The sequence below is a fragment of the Oncorhynchus mykiss genome, chromosome 2, assembly GCF_057628025.1.
Source record: "Oncorhynchus mykiss isolate SJ-2025 chromosome 2, ASM5762802v1, whole genome shotgun sequence".
NCBI lineage: Eukaryota > Metazoa > Chordata > Actinopteri > Salmoniformes > Salmonidae > Oncorhynchus > Oncorhynchus mykiss.
Window position 1 is genome coordinate 50,562,424 of NC_143023.1, and position 16,222 is coordinate 50,578,645.

The window sequence follows — 16,222 nt, forward strand, 5'->3', positions numbered from 1 at the left end:
CCACCAACTAGATGGTGTCAAGTGGAAAGAGGGTCCATCAACAGAAAGGAATCACAAGGTTCGCAGTTGCCATCAAACGTCCTCAGAAACCATGTCAATTCCCCACATTGTAACCACGCGAGAAAATATACTTCATCCACTCCTTCAATAGTCATTCAGTTTCGTCTCTAATAAGTCAAAACGCTGGGTGTTTCAAAACTAAATAAATCAAAATGGAAGAGCCTTGATTTATTCAAATCACAAGCTGTTCGTCAGAAAGTCATTCTCTCATTCTTGCGGCGCAGAAAATATTCAATGACGTTGAGTTGATCCAAGTGGCTGAGGGTTGTCTGGGGTTACTTTGGTGGCAGCGCCCCGTCTGGGCTGCGGGGCGCTGGCTCTGGCTGCTGATTTTGGCATCCTCCCTGGTGGGGCCCTGGGCGAACGGGGCCGAAGCCAGTTTGGCTGTGGGGGCGGCTGGAGCCCTGGGAGGGGTGGCGGCGGCGACAGTCTCCGCTGGATGAGTGTCTCTTGCGACCTCCCTCCTCCATCGGGGGCTGTAAATGAAGGACAATGGTGGGATTGACTGGGGCTCTACGGACATTCTAAAAAGGGCAATTCCACGTTGTCAGATTTTCAAACTTTCAAATCTATGCTAAACAAAAACCTTTGATTTCAAAGTTTAACAAAGCAATGAACTATGCACAATTGAACAATTTACCCAGAACATTTCACAGAAACACATTTACTGGATGAACTGTGCAGATGCAGTGTGGCAACAGAATTACGGTAAAATCAGCTATGACATACAAATCAAAATGTATTTGTCACATGCTTCGTAAACAACAGACTATCAGTGAAATAATTACTTACCAACAACGGAGAGAAAAATAATAATACCATGGCTATACACGGGGTACCAGTTCCGACTATGTGCAAGTGTACGAGGTAATTGACGTAGATACAGCGCATTCGGAAAGTATTCAGACCCTTTTGTTACATTGCAGCATTATTCTAAAATGGATTAAATAAAAATCCTCAATCGACACACAGTACCCCATAATAACAAAGAAAACATGTTTTATTCCAAGTAAAAAAGCGTTGAGCTCAGGTGAATCCCTGTTTCCATTCACAATCCGTGAGATGGTTCTACAACTTGATTGGAGGCCACCTGTGGTAAATTCAAATCGATTGGACATGATTTGGAAAGGCTGTCTATATGAGGTCCCACAGTTGCCACAGCAAAATGAGGATGACGTGCGGAGCGTTTATATCCGTGGCAAATCATTTTAAAGATGCCCATCTCCTCCTACTAACTTTGCAGCATCGTTGAGTTATGTATTTGTTTAATTTAACATGTCCCTTTTATGATGATGATTGGGACCTGTTAGTGGTAGTTGTAATAACTGCACTGTGATTTTAGTTGTCAACAAAAAAGTCTAAATGTTAAAGGTCCCAATTTTGTTGAACACCCCTACTCTAAACATCTCTATGCAACAGGGATTATTTTAATGTTAACAAACCCACTTGCTCAGTACTTCGACCCTAGAAAAACTTGAGGAAGCATGATAGCACTCACGTAGCCAGCAGTGAAAAAGTTGTAGTAAAGGTCTCTAAACGTGTACTTTGACAGGTTTCCCTAGTAGTAAAGAGTAAAAGACAAAATGTAACTGACAGGTTTCTCTAGTAGTAAAGAGTAGAAGACAAAATGTAACTGACAGGTTTCACTAGTAGTAAAGAGTAGAAGACAAAATGTAACTGACAGGTTTCTCTAGTAGTAAAGAGTAGAAGACAAAATGTAACTGACAGGTTTCTCTAGTAGTAAAGAGTAGAAGACAAAATGTAACTGACAGGTTTCACTAGTAGTAAAGAGTAGAAGACAAAATGTAACTGACAGGTTTCACTAGTAGTAAAAAGTAGAAGACAAAATGTAACTGACAGGTTTCACTAGTAGTAAAAAGTAGAAGACAAAATGTAACTGACAGGTTTCACTAGTAGTAAAAAGTAGAAGACAAAATGTAACTGACAGGTTTCACTAGTAGTAAAAAGTAGAAGACAAAATGTAACTGACAGGTTTCACTAGTAGTAAAGAGTAGAAGACAAAATGTAACTGACAGGTTTCACTAGTAGTAAAAAGTAGAAGACAAAATGTAACTGACAGGTTTCACTAGTAGTAAAAAGTAGAAGACAAAATGTAACTGACAGGTTTCACTAGTAGTAAAAAGTAGAAGACAAAATGTAACTGACAGGTTTCACTAGTAGTAAAAAGTAGAAGACAAAATGTAACTGACAGGTTTCACTAGTAGTAAAGAGTAGAAGACAAAATGTAACTGACAGGTTTCCCTAGTAGTAAAAAGTAGAAAACTAAATGTAACTGACAGGTTTTACTAGTAGTAAAAAGTAGAAGAGAACATTTAACCTTCTTTAACAGGTTTCACTAGTAGCAAAAAGTAGTAGACAAAATGTAACTGACAGGTTTCTCTAGTAGTAAAGAGTAGAAGACAAAATGTAACTGACAGGTTTCCCTAGTAGTAAAAAGTAGAAGACAAAATGTAACCGTCTGACAGGTTTCCCTAGTAGTAAAACGTAGAAAACAAAATGTAACTGACAGGTTTCTCTAGTAGTAAAATGTAGAAAACAAAATGTAACTGACAGGTTTCTCTAGTAGTAAAAAGTAGAAAACAAAATGTAACTGACAGGTTTCACTAGTAGTAAAAAGTAGAAGACAAAATGTAACTGACAGGTTTCACTAGTAATAAAGAGTAAAAGACAAAATGTAACTGACAGGTTTCACTAGTAATAAAGAGTAGAAGACAAAATGTAACTGACAGGTTTCCCTAGTAGTAAAATGTAGAAAACAAAATGTAACTGACAGGTTTCACTAGTAGTAAAAAGTAGAAAACAAAATGTAACTGACAGGTTTCACTAGTAATAAAGAGTAAAAGACAAAATGTAACTGACAGGTTTCACTAGTAGTAAAACGTAGAAGACAAAAGGTAGCTGACAGGTTTCTCTAGTAGTAAAAAGTAGAAAACAAAATGTAACTGACAGGTTTCCCTAGTAGTAAAGAGTAAAAGACAAAATGTAACTGACAGGTTTCACTAGTAATAAAGAGTAAAAGACAAAATGTAACTGACAGGTTTCACTAGTAGTAAAAAGTAGAAGACAAAATGTAACTGACAGGTTTCACTAGTAGTAAAAAGTAGAAGACAAAATGTAACTGACAGGTTTCTCTAGTAGTAAAAAGTAGAAGAGAACATTTAACCTTCTTTAACAGGTTTCACTAGTAGCAAAAAGTAGTAGACAAAATGTAACTGACAGGTTTCTCTAGTAGTAAAGAGTAGAAGACAAAATGTAACTGACAGGTTTCCCTAGTAGTAAAACGTAGAAAACAAAATGTAACTGACAGGTTTCCCTAGTAGTAAAAAGTAGAAAACAAAATGTAACTGACAGGTTTCCCTAGTAGTAAAATGTAGAAAACAAAATGTAACTGACAGGTTTCCCTAGTAGTAAAATGTAGAAGCCAAAATGTAACTGTCAGACAGGTTTCCCTAGTAGTAAAACGTAGAAAACAAAATGTAACTGTCAGACAGGTTTCACTAGTAGTAAAAAGTAGAAAACAAAATGTAACTGACAGGTTTCACTAGTAGTAAAGAGTAGAAGACAAAATGTAACTGACAGGTTTCACTAGTAGTAAAAAGTAGAAAACAAAATGTAACTGACAGGTTTCACTAGTAGTAAAAAGTAGAAAACAAAATGTAACTGACAGGTTTCACTAGTAGTAAAGAGTAGAAGACAAAATGTAACTGACAGGTTTCCCTAGTAATAAAGAGTAGAAGACAAAATGTAACTGACAGGTTTCCCTAGTAGTAAAACGTAGAAAACAAAATGTAACTGACAGGTTTCACTAGTAGTAAAATGTAGAAAACAAAATGTAACTGACAGGTTTCCCTAGTAGTAAAATGTAGAAAACAAAATGTAACTGACAGGTTTCACTAGTAGTAAAATGTAGAAGCCAAAATGTAACTGTCAGACAGGTTTCACTAGTAGTAAAACGTAGAAAACAAAATGTAACTGTCAGACAGGTTTCACTAGTAGTAAAAAGTAGAAAACAAAATGTAACTGACAGGTTTCACTAGTAATAAAGAGTAGAAGACAAAATGTAACTGACAGGTTTCCCTAGTAGTAAAACGTAGAAAACAAAATGTAACTGACAGGTTTCCCTAGTAGTAAAATGTAGAAAACAAAATGTAACTGACAGGTTTCACTAGTAATAAAAAGTAGAAGAGAAAATGTAACTGACAGGTTTCACTAGTAGTAAAATGTAGAAAACAAAATGTAACTGACAGGTTTCACTAGTAATAAAGAGTAGAAGACAAAATGTAACTGACAGGTTTCTCTAGTAGTAAAACGTAGAAGACAAAAGGTAGCTGACAGGTTTCTCTAGTAGTAAAAAGTAGAAAACAAAATGTAACTGACAGGTTTCCCTAGTAGTAAAGAGTAAAAGACAAAATGTAACTGACAGGTTTCACTAGTAATAAAGAGTAAAAGACAAAATGTAACTGACAGGTTTCACTAGTAGTAAAAAGTAGAAGACAAAATGTAACTGACAGGTTTCACTAGTAGTAAAAAGTAGAAGACAAAATGTAACTGACAGGTTTCTCTAGTAGTAAAAAGTAGAAGAGAACATTTAACCTTCTTTAACAGGTTTCACTAGTAGCAAAAAGTAGTAGACAAAATGTAACTGACAGGTTTCTCTAGTAGTAAAGAGTAGAAGACAAAATGTAACTGACAGGTTTCCCTAGTAGTAAAACGTAGAAAACAAAATGTAACTGACAGGTTTCCCTAGTAGTAAAAAGTAGAAAACAAAATGTAACTGACAGGTTTCCCTAGTAGTAAAATGTAGAAAACAAAATGTAACTGACAGGTTTCCCTAGTAGTAAAATGTAGAAGCCAAAATGTAACTGTCAGACAGGTTTCCCTAGTAGTAAAACGTAGAAAACAAAATGTAACTGTCAGACAGGTTTCACTAGTAGTAAAAAGTAGAAAACAAAATGTAACTGACAGGTTTCACTAGTAGTAAAGAGTAGAAGACAAAATGTAACTGACAGGTTTCACTAGTAGTAAAAAGTAGAAAACAAAATGTAACTGACAGGTTTCACTAGTAGTAAAAAGTAGAAAACAAAATGTAACTGACAGGTTTCACTAGTAGTAAAGAGTAGAAGACAAAATGTAACTGACAGGTTTCCCTAGTAATAAAGAGTAGAAGACAAAATGTAACTGACAGGTTTCCCTAGTAGTAAAACGTAGAAAACAAAATGTAACTGACAGGTTTCACTAGTAGTAAAATGTAGAAAACAAAATGTAACTGACAGGTTTCCCTAGTAGTAAAATGTAGAAAACAAAATGTAACTGACAGGTTTCACTAGTAGTAAAATGTAGAAGCCAAAATGTAACTGTCAGACAGGTTTCACTAGTAGTAAAACGTAGAAAACAAAATGTAACTGTCAGACAGGTTTCACTAGTAGTAAAAAGTAGAAAACAAAATGTAACTGACAGGTTTCACTAGTAATAAAGAGTAAAAGACAAAATGTAACTGACAGGTTTCCCTAGTAGTAAAACGTAGAAAACAAAATGTAACTGACAGGTTTCCCTAGTAGTAAAATGTAGAAAACAAAATGTAACTGACAGGTTTCACTAGTAATAAAAAGTAGAAGAGAAAATGTAACTGACAGGTTTCACTAGTAGTAAAAAGTAGAAAACAAAATGTAACTGACAGGTTTCACTAGTAATAAAGAGTAAAAGACAAAATGTAACTGACAGGTTTCACTAGTAATAAAGAGTAGAAGACAAAATGTAACTGACAGGTTTCACTAGTAGTAAAATGTAGAAAACAAAATGTAACTGACAGGTTTCACTAGTAATAAAGAGTAGAAGACAAAATGTAACTGACAGGTTTCTCTAGTAGTAAAATGTAGAAAACAAAATGTAACTGACAGGTTTCACTAGTAATAAAAAGTAGAAGAGAAAATGTAACTGACAGGTTTCACTAGTAGTAAAAAGTAGAAAACAAAATGTAACTGACAGGTTTCACTAGTAATAAAGAGTAAAAGACAAAATGTAACTGACAGGTTTCACTAGTAATAAAGAGTAGAAGACAAAATGTAACTGACAGGTTTCCCTAGTAGTAAAAAGTAGAAGACAAAATGTAACTGACAGGTTTCACTAGTAGTAAAAAGTAGAAGACAAAATGTAACTGACAGGTTTCACTAGTAGTAAAAAGTAGAAGACAAAATGTAACTGACAGGTTTCCCTAGTAGTAAAATGTAGAAGCCAAAATGTAACTGTCAGACAGGTTTCCCTAGTAGTAAAACGTAGAAAACAAAATGTAACTGTCAGACAGGTTTCACTAGTAATAAAAAGTAGTAGACAAAATGTAACTGACAGGTTTCTCTAGTAGTAAAAAGTAGAAAACAAAATGTAACTGACAGGTTTCACTAGTAGTAAAGAGTAGAAGACAAAATGTAACTGACAGGTTTCCCTAGTAGTAAAACGTAGAAAACAAAATGTAACTGACAGGTTTCCCTAGTAGTAAAATGTAGAAAACAAAATGTAACTGACAGGTTTCCCTAGTAGTAAAACGTAGAAAACAAAATGTAACTGACAGGTTTCACTAGTAGTAAAACGTAGAAAACAAAATGTAACTGTCAGACAGGTTTCACTAGTAGTAAAAAGTAGAAAACAAAATGTAACTGACAGGTTTCACTAGTAGTAAAACGTAGAAAACAAAATGTAACTGTCAGACAGGTTTCACTAGTAGTAAAAAGTAGAAAACAAAATGTAACTGACAGGTTTCACTAGTAATAAAGAGTAGAAGACAAAATGTAACTGACAGGTTTCACTAGTAATAAAGAGTAGAAGACAAAATGTAACTGACAGGTTTCACTAGTAGTAAAATGTAGAAAACAAAATGTAACTGACAGGTTTCACTAGTAATAAAGAGTAGAAGACAAAATGTAACTGACAGGTTTCTCTAGTAGTAAAATGTAGAAAACAAAATGTAACTGACAGGTTTCACTAGTAATAAAAAGTAGAAGAGAAAATGTAACTGACAGGTTTCACTAGTAGTAAAAAGTAGAAAACAAAATGTAACTGACAGGTTTCACTAGTAATAAAGAGTAAAAGACAAAATGTATCTGACAGGTTTCACTAGTAGTAAAAAGTAGAAGACAAAATGTAACTGACAGGTTTCTCTAGTAGTAAAAAGTAGAAGACAAAATGTAACTGACAGGTTTCACTAGTAATAAAGAGTAGAAGACAAAATGTAACTGACAGGTTTCACTAGTAGTAAAAAGTAGAAGACAAAATGTAACTGACAGGTTTCCCTAGTAGTAAAACGTAGAAAACTAAATGTAACTGACAGGTTTCACTAGTAATAAAGAGTAGAAGACAAAATGTAACTGACAGGTTTCACTAGTAGTAAAAAGTAGAAAACAAAATGTAACTGACAGGTTTCACTAGTAGTAAAAAGTAGAAGACAAAATGTAACTGACAGGTTTCACTAGTAGTAAAAAGTAGAAGACAAAATGTAACTGACAGGTTTCTCTAGTAGTAAAAAGTAGAAGACAAAATGTAACTGACAGGTTTCACTAGTAATAAAGAGTAGAAGACAAAATGTAACTGACAGGTTTCACTAGTAGTAAAAAGTAGAAGACAAAATGTAACTGACAGGTTTCACTAGTAGTAAAAAGTAGAAGACAAAATGTAACTGACAGGTTTCACTAGTAGTAAAAAGTAGAAGACAAAATGTAACTGACAGGTTTCTCTAGTAGTAAAAAGTAGAAGACAAAATGTAACTGACAGGTTTCACTAGTAATAAAGAGTAGAAGACAAAATGTAACTGACAGGTTTCACTAGTAGTAAAAAGTAGAAGACAAAATGTAACTGACAGGTTTCCCTAGTAGTAAAACGTAGAAAACTAAATGTAACTGACAGGTTTCACTAGTAATAAAGAGTAGAAGACAAAATGTAACTGACAGGTTTCACTAGTAATAAAGAGTAGAAGACAAAATGTAACTGACAGGTTTCACTAGTAATAAAGAGTAGAAGACAAAATGTAACTGACAGGTTTCACTAGTAATAAAGAGTAGAAGACAAAATGTAACTGACAGGTTTCACTAGTAGTAAAAAGTAGAAGACAAAATGTAACTGACAGGTTTCTCTAGTAGTAAAAAGTAGAAGACAAAATGTAACTGACAGGTTTCACTAGTAGTAAAAAGTAGAAGACAAAATGTAACTGACAGGTTTCTCTAGTAGTAAAAAGTAGAAGACAAAATGTAACTGACAGGTTTCTCTAGTAGTAAAAAGTAGAAAACAAAATGTAACTGACAGGTTTCACTAGTAGTAAAACGTAGAAAACTAAATGTAACTGACAGGTTTCACTAGTAATAAAGAGTAAAAGACAAAATGTAACTGACAGGTTTCACTAGTAATAAAGAGTAGAAGACAAAATGTAACTGACAGGTTTCACTAGTAGTAAAAAGTAGAAGACAAAATGTAACTGACAGGTTTCTCTAGTAGTAAAAAGTAGAAGACAAAATGTAACTGACAGGTTTCTCTAGTAGTAAAAAGTAGAAAACAAAATGTAACTGACAGGTTTCACTAGTAGTAAAAAGTAGAAGACAAAATGTAACTGACAGGTTTCACTAGTAGTAAAAAGTAGAAGACAAAATGTAACTGACAGGTTTCTCTAGTAGTAAAAAGTAGAAGACAAAATGTAACTGACAGGTTTCTCTAGTAGTAAAAAGTAGAAGACAAAATGTAACTGACAGGTTTCCCTAGTAGTAAAAAGTAGAAGAGTACATTTAACCTTCTTTGACAGGTGTCCCTAGTAGTAAAAAGTAGAAGAGAACATTTCACTTTCTTTGACAGGTTTCCCTACTTACATCGATTCTGAAATCCTCGAGACGCTTAAACTTGCTCAAGCACTCCTGCAACTTGGGGTCGATCCCCATGTTCTTGTTTTTGGAGTATTTAAGAAATGCCCAAAACTTCTCAAGTCCATACAGCTGGCCTGTGGGAGATGGGGACACAGATAAAGGCAGGTGTTAGGGAGAAGTCTAAGTCAAGGTCCCAAATGGCACCCTATTCCCTATATAAGGCTCTGGTCAAAAGTAGTGCACTATATGGGGAATATGGTTCCATCTGGTACACAGAATGTAGTCATTGTGGAGGAACAGTAGTAACCAAATTGAGAGTTATTACGCTGTGTGAATGTGTTGAGGTTCCCTAGGTGATGCATCTCACCAGCTTCGTAATCTTTCATGGTCTCCTCCTGGAAGTCCTTGAAAATGTTTGGCCTGAATTTCCTTTCCAGTCCGTAGCTGTAGTACCTGAACAGGCACTCCAAACCGTACCTGAAATACAGACAACAGGTATTAATCAGCTGTGTGTGGTGATCGACTAAACAAACACCAATTTACTAACACTAGTAGTGGTACTGGAATTTTCTATTCACCCACCCTGTCTAGCTTTTATTTGGGTGATTGTTAGTTCTTAAAGATGATAAACTATGCAAATCAAGAAACATCAATTTTCAGGACCCTGTCTTTCAAAGACATTTTGTAAAAATCCAAATAACTTCACAGATCTTCATTGTAAAGGGTTTGAATGCCGTTTCCCATGGTTGTTCAATGAACCATAAACAATTAATGAATATGCACCTGTGGAACGGTTGTTAAGACACTAACAGCTTACAGACGGTAGGCAATTAAGGTCACAGTTATGAAAACATAGGACACTAAAGAGGCCATTCTACTGACTGAGAAACACCAAAAGAAAGATGCCCAGAGTCCCGGCTCATCTGCGTGAACGTGCCTTAGGCATGCTGCAAGGAGGCATGAGGACTGCAGATGTGGCCAGGTCAATAAATTGCAATGTCCGTACTGTGAGACGCCTAAGACAGCACTACAGGGAGAGAGGACGGACAGCTGATTGTCTTCGCAGTGGTATACCACGTGAAACAACACCTGCACAGGATCGGTACATCCAAACATCACACCTGTGGGACAGGTACAGGATGGCAACAACTGCCCGAGTTTCACCAGGAACACACAATCCCCCCATCAGTGCTCAGACTGTCCGCAATAGGCTGAGAGAGGCTGGACTGAGGGCTTGTAAGCCTGTTTTAAGGCAGGTCCTCACCAGACATCACCGGCAACAATGTTGCCTATGGGCACAAACCCACAGTCGCTGGACCAGACAGGACTGGAAAAAAGTGCTCTTCACTGATTAGTCACAGTTTTGTCTCACCGGAGGTGATGGTCGGAATCGCATTTATCGTCAAAGGAGGACTGTACTCTGGAGCGGGATCGATTTGGAGGGTGAGGGTCCGTCATGGTCTGGTGCGTTATGACACAGCATCATCGGACTGAGTTTGTTGTCATTGCAGGCAATCTCAACGCTCTGGGATCTGTTTATTTCAGCTCATGAAACATGGGACCAACGCTTTACATGTTGCCTTCATATTGTAGTTCAGTAGGTCCATTATCTTTTCTACATACTTTATATCTTTATATACTTTTTTTCTTTCTGAAAAATAATTGTGTACACTGTTAAGACTTAGACGGCCCCAAAAAAACGCTTAGGCGGACCACCCAAGGATATAATTGGCAGAAAATGCCCTGTGCTTGATTGAGTCAGGTGTGTTAGAGCAGGGCTTGAACAAGTGTCTGCCCCTGTTGCCTCCCCTTCCCAAACACAATTTTAGGCCCAAATAATTTTATGGGTCAAGAGCCTTCACACATTGCGCTCTCCTTGCCCAACATGCAATTTTAGGCTCTTTACAATCAAAGTTCTGTGTATAATTGGTAGATTGGTAAGTATTAAGCAAAGAATGAAATGAAGCATTACCTGTATCCCTCCTTGCCGTCCTCCACCACCAGCTGTCTGAACTCCTCATACATCTTCCTGTTGAAGTGATCCCTCAGGAAAAACGACCAGAAACGGAACAGCGTGTTCATCTCCTGGGATTGGCCGATGCCCAACCGCTTGCGTTCTGTGATTAGTGGGGTGGAGGGGTGAAAGATCAGTCAGACACTGGAGCTGTGTCCCAAATGCCACCCTATTCCCTATAATTTCAAAAGTAGTGCACTATGTAGGCCATTTGACCATTTGGGATGCAACCTGTGTGACAAAGCAAGCAACAGCTATTGTTTCTATGCGCAGTGTCCCTAGCTATTTACACACAAGTATAATGTGTCGTTACTTTCTAGTCTCCGAATGAGTGATCGTGCCTGCGTGTGAATGGGTGATCGTGCCTGCGTGTGAATGGGTGATCGTGCCTGCGTGTGAATGGGTGATCGTGCCTGCGTGTGAATGGGTGATCGTGTCTGCGTGTGAATGGGTGATCGTGTCTGCGTGTGATCTTTGTTTGGGGAAAGAATATGGGTAGCTATGGGTACCGTTTAGGCAGCGTCGACGGTACTTGTGATAAACGTGTTGTGTGAAGCCGTTCTCCTTGAGCAGCTCGTGGGAGGGGTGCTGGAAATTGGGGAGCGACTGGGGAGTGCAGCCAATTCCCCCCAATGCAGGTGTACCCTCTGAGGGGCTGGCGTTGGAGCTGGAGAGAGAGGGAAGAGGAGTGATTAAAAGTACATACAAACACCACCGACAAATTAAACCTGTATGAAATGAGTATCAGTAAACAATTCCAAACTCTGTCTTAGGGACCCCAAGGTGTGCACATTTTGTTTTTTGCCCCAGCAGATTCAAATAACCAACTCATCATTGGGATCTGATTGTTTGAGTCAGCTGTGTAGTGCTGGGGGGGGGCGGGGGCAAGAAGAAAACATGCACCCCTTGGGGTCTCCAGGACCGAGTTTGGGAAACGCTGGTATAAGTACACGTACCAATGTGTAAATGATAAACAATTCTGTACGACCTCAACCATTCTTATAGCATTGAAATGTTCTAAAGAAGACCTAACAAAAATACTTCTGTAGTAATATGAACAAGTGCAAACGTTAGCAACAGGAGATGAGGGGACTTGACTCACCTGACGGAGGCGGTGCGAGATCGGTGCTCCCGCGAGTCCATCACCCAGCCAACGTGGCACTCCATGGGGGGGTTGGAGCTGTGCCTGGTCTTCCTTTTCCTGGGGGTCTAAAGACAGGGGGGGGTTTAGAGAGAGGACAGTTAACCAAACAGTACCCACAGCAGTCAAGATGCCCAGACCCAAATCCACCCCTAGTCGGAGGTTTCAGATGTAAATGAAAGACACTTCACAAATGAAATGTATAAATAGAGGAGCAGTGTGCCGCCTCACAGATGTCAGAATCAATAACCAATAGACAACTGAACCCTGGTAGATCTACGGGATGTGGGTAAGACTAAGCAAAATGTCAGACACAAAATTGTTACCTTGGCGTCGACGGGCCGGCTCTCCTTCACAACAGGGTAGAAACGGGGCGTCATGGCGAGGTCCTTCCGGTGCGGGGTGCGAGGCGTGCGGGGTGTCCGGGCACTGCGGTAGTTGGGCGAGTCAGGTACAGTAGTCGGGAGGGAGCGTGCTATCGTGGAAGGCTCAGGGGCACCGAACAGTTTGTTCGCCAAGGCGTCTACGGGAACTGAGAGATGAGTCACGTGTTCATATGGGTCATTTCTGTATCACAGCTTCCATTTCAATATGCACATGAATAAGACTTACGTGGTGGTATTCCTATAGCTTGTCGGTGTTGTAAAGCCATAGAAACATTCCCACTGTATTATTCTGCTCTCTATATCTGGTGTTATTTCCCAACGTTGGTTCAGTAGAGTGGTTGTGTTCGGCATGTGATTAAGCCATAGCTGTGTGACCCCCCGTCTTAGTAAGAGGTCTGCGTCTCATCCGTTCATGTGTCTGTGGTACTCACTCTGCTGGGGCTTTGGGGGTCCAGGGGGCACCTCCTGGTTGGGGTCGACGGGGGGTTCTGGGGTCAGGCAGTCAAACTCCTCTCGGCTGATCAGGTGAACCTTTTTGAAGTTCTCCACCTCTTGCTGCAGAGACATGACAGGGAGGCTCAGTGAAACAGCGGTGGTGAACTCAATGGGTCGTTTCAGGGAGGCAGATCTAGTCCTAGAATAAAAAGCATGTACAATGGAGATTTTCCATTGAAAGTGCTTCTTTGTAAAAAGGTCTTCACGGGTCCTGGTTGACCCGATATACCCGAGACCCAACCGAAATTCTAACTTGTCCCTCAAGACCGGGTCCTGTTTGATTGTCACTACAGCTGATAGACCTGAGTGGACCCGACCACAACCGAAATTCTAACTCCATTTAGACCCAGAGAAATCTACTTAATCCAGGACTAGCCTTTATTTGTGTCCGATAAATCGTCCCAATATCAAATCAGACCAGGTGATGAACATTCAAAAGCAAAACATTTAATCATGTGATCATTTTCACCACCTCATTGCATGTCCAAAAACAGTTTTTTTCTTCTTCAAGAGTCAAACAAAAGATGGGGGGGATTAGGAAATAAGCTGTAATCAACAATGATCTGTGGAGCATAATGTACCTTCTTCAAAGTTTGGCAACGGTCAGACACGCACCAACATGGCATGGTGACCAAGAATACTACTAGGCTATGGTATAAAAATAGCAACAAAATTATAGGAACTAAACTAGAACTTGACTTCTACACACACTGAGCTTTTGTCGCAAATGGCACCCTATTGCCTATATAGTGTATTACTTTTGAACAGGGCCCATACATTTCCGGTAGTGAGGTAAATAGGATGCCATTTTGGATGCAACCTAGGAAACAAGACGTACTTTTCAAGCGCCAGCCATCTCTGACCAAGTTACCTGTGAAGACATCTGAAGAGCCATTTGTCCCCGAAACCCACTCCACAGAGCCCTTAGCCAGGCAAAGGCAGCCCAGGTAGGGTTTATTTATTAACACACCACTGGATGGGGGGGGGCACGTGAATGGCACAAAGTGCCCTGCCACAATGAGAGCAGGGACAAAAACAGCCCACTTAAGTTATATCAGTGATATGTGGTTGTTCATAACCGATTGGTTTATTATTGTTGTCTATTTGGTTTTTTTTTATCTCCGAATGGTGACTGTCACAACAAGAGTGTATTTTGTTTAAATGGTTTCCGGTCCTGGTGGAAACTAGGCACATGCCTCATTTAACTAGAGAATCTGGAATTACTTAGGCTGTCCCCAAATAGTTAGTTACTACCTATTGAAAATTCTGATATCCATCCTCACAGTCCTCAAATGAATGCACCTATTCTAGATAAGAGTGCTTGCTACCTGACTACAGAGTTAAAGTGAAAGGGACTGACCTTGATGGTGGCGTACTCGGGTTCGTAGTTGTCATCCCACAGATCTGCTTCATAGTAGTACAGGCCGTCGTTGATCACCTTCACCAGCTCATTGGTCAGCTTGGAGCGCGACGTGTGGTGGCCCGTGCGGTCACCCCCTGGGTGCTTGCGCAGGTAGGGCGGCGTCTGTGTCACAATGAGGATCTTGTTGACGTCATTGTCGGCGATCTCGCAGTCCGAGTCCTCATCGGACCAGTCAGTAAATGTGTTCCTGCGGCCATCCATCTGCTCCATCTCCTCGTCAAACATGAAGTCCAGCTCCTCGGGCTCATCCTTGGCTGAGGTGGTGGAGGGGACAAGGCTGAGGCCTGCCTTGGGCACCGGGGAGAGAGCGTCTTCCTTCTGCTGCAACGAAGGGGTCTACCATCAGTCAACGTCCATGGGAGGAGGCGTGGATGGATGGATGGGTGCCAAGGTGGAGAGGGAGACAAGGAAGTAGAGAAAGGGCAATGTAGAGGTATGGAGCAGGCAGACAGTCATACTGTATACAGGCAGGGACACCATGAAGAGGGTGCTGGTGAACAGATGAATAGATAACACCACAGGCAGGAGGAATGGACTGGTGATGAACAGTAACATATTGAACATAACCCAAATGGCAACCTATTCCCTATGTAGTGCACTACTTTGAACAAGCGCTTTGGTCTATGCCTACTACCTGGCAGAATTAGATCATGATTACTTGCATCAATCAAGTGGCGATTTGTTTAGCAAACGCTGCAATCGCATGTGAACTACAAAAACACCCTAATCAAACAAATCCCTGGCTGGTGAGCACTTGAATAATGGGTATCTACACCAAAAAATAAACATTTCTTAGATTTTTCCCAGACCTCAAAAGCGGTCACCTGAAGTGGTGTAAGCATTGCTGTGGACTTAAAGCTGCACTATTCAGAAATTGCTCTGCCATTTTCTGGTCGCAAAAATTATGATAGCCAAATTTCAGACTACAATTTTTATATTGTAGAGGCTCATAGTACCATCTAAACTACTGTGAAAGATATTTTCCATAACCAAAAATATTGTATTTTCAGCTTTTTGAAGCTGGTGTACAAACCGAAAGAAAAAGACAAAAACAAAACTTAAGAACGGGAAGCATAGAAATAGCGCACATAAAACTGCTTCATAGACTCGTTTTCAATGAGAATGACAGATCTATAACACACCTTTCCATGTGAATTTGATAACGTCATCAAAAAACGTACATATTACAGTTAAAACATTACATTTAGTTGTTTTGGTTAAACTATCCCCGATTCAATGGAATGTACAACTGATTCTCAAGATCTTGCACACTATTGAGATGCTACTGAGCTGACACTACTACACTGCCTGAACCAAGGACTACACGCTTTCTGGTAAGTTTTGACTACAATACTGGGTGGGGTGAATATATTTTATATGACAATTTTTTGTTAACTAGTAAATAGTAGCCTACAGCAAAGTGTGTATAAATCATTTCTAACTTGTTAACAATTTCTGCGAGTTAGTTTCTGCTACCATGTGGGTTTTAGCTTGCTTGAGCCTGCTAACTGAGGAGTGTTAATTCACCTGTTCCAATACGTTTAATTTTAAAACAGTTATCTTACAAAGGAGTTGTTTAATCTAGCTGCTTATCTATTTATCTGTACATGGAATTGTATTTGTTTTTTTACTCACTTTTTAAAATAATCTTTACAGGAAAATGCCACAGGCACCATCTGATGTGTGGAGACATTTCACTGCAGCTAATGTAGAAGGAAAAGCTGTGTACATTTGCAAATACTGTGCCAAATCATATGTGAGGAATGCAATAAAGATGCAGAATCATCTGGCCAGGTGCATAAAGTTCCCTCAGCGCTCACAACAACCCCTGACAAGTCCCTCTAC

The 16,222-nt window shown here is 39.2% G+C and overlaps 1 protein-coding gene across 1 annotated transcript in view; it reads right to left on the reverse strand.

Annotated features, from left to right (window-relative positions):
• Positions 1 to 209: 209 nt before the first annotated feature.
• Positions 210 to 16,222, reverse strand: part of LOC110491068 (La ribonucleoprotein 1, translational regulator) — an 83,352-nt gene continuing 67,339 nt past the window's right edge. Inside the window, 10 exon segments of the mRNA XM_036950051.2 lie at positions 210 to 422; positions 424 to 536; positions 8,925 to 9,052; positions 9,286 to 9,395; positions 10,891 to 11,035; positions 11,442 to 11,599; positions 12,035 to 12,141; positions 12,400 to 12,605; positions 12,891 to 13,014; positions 14,315 to 14,713. Coding sequence (XP_036805946.2) covers positions 260 to 422; positions 424 to 536; positions 8,925 to 9,052; positions 9,286 to 9,395; positions 10,891 to 11,035; positions 11,442 to 11,599; positions 12,035 to 12,141; positions 12,400 to 12,605; positions 12,891 to 13,014; positions 14,315 to 14,713 — 1,653 coding nt within the window. The 3' untranslated portion in view covers positions 210 to 259.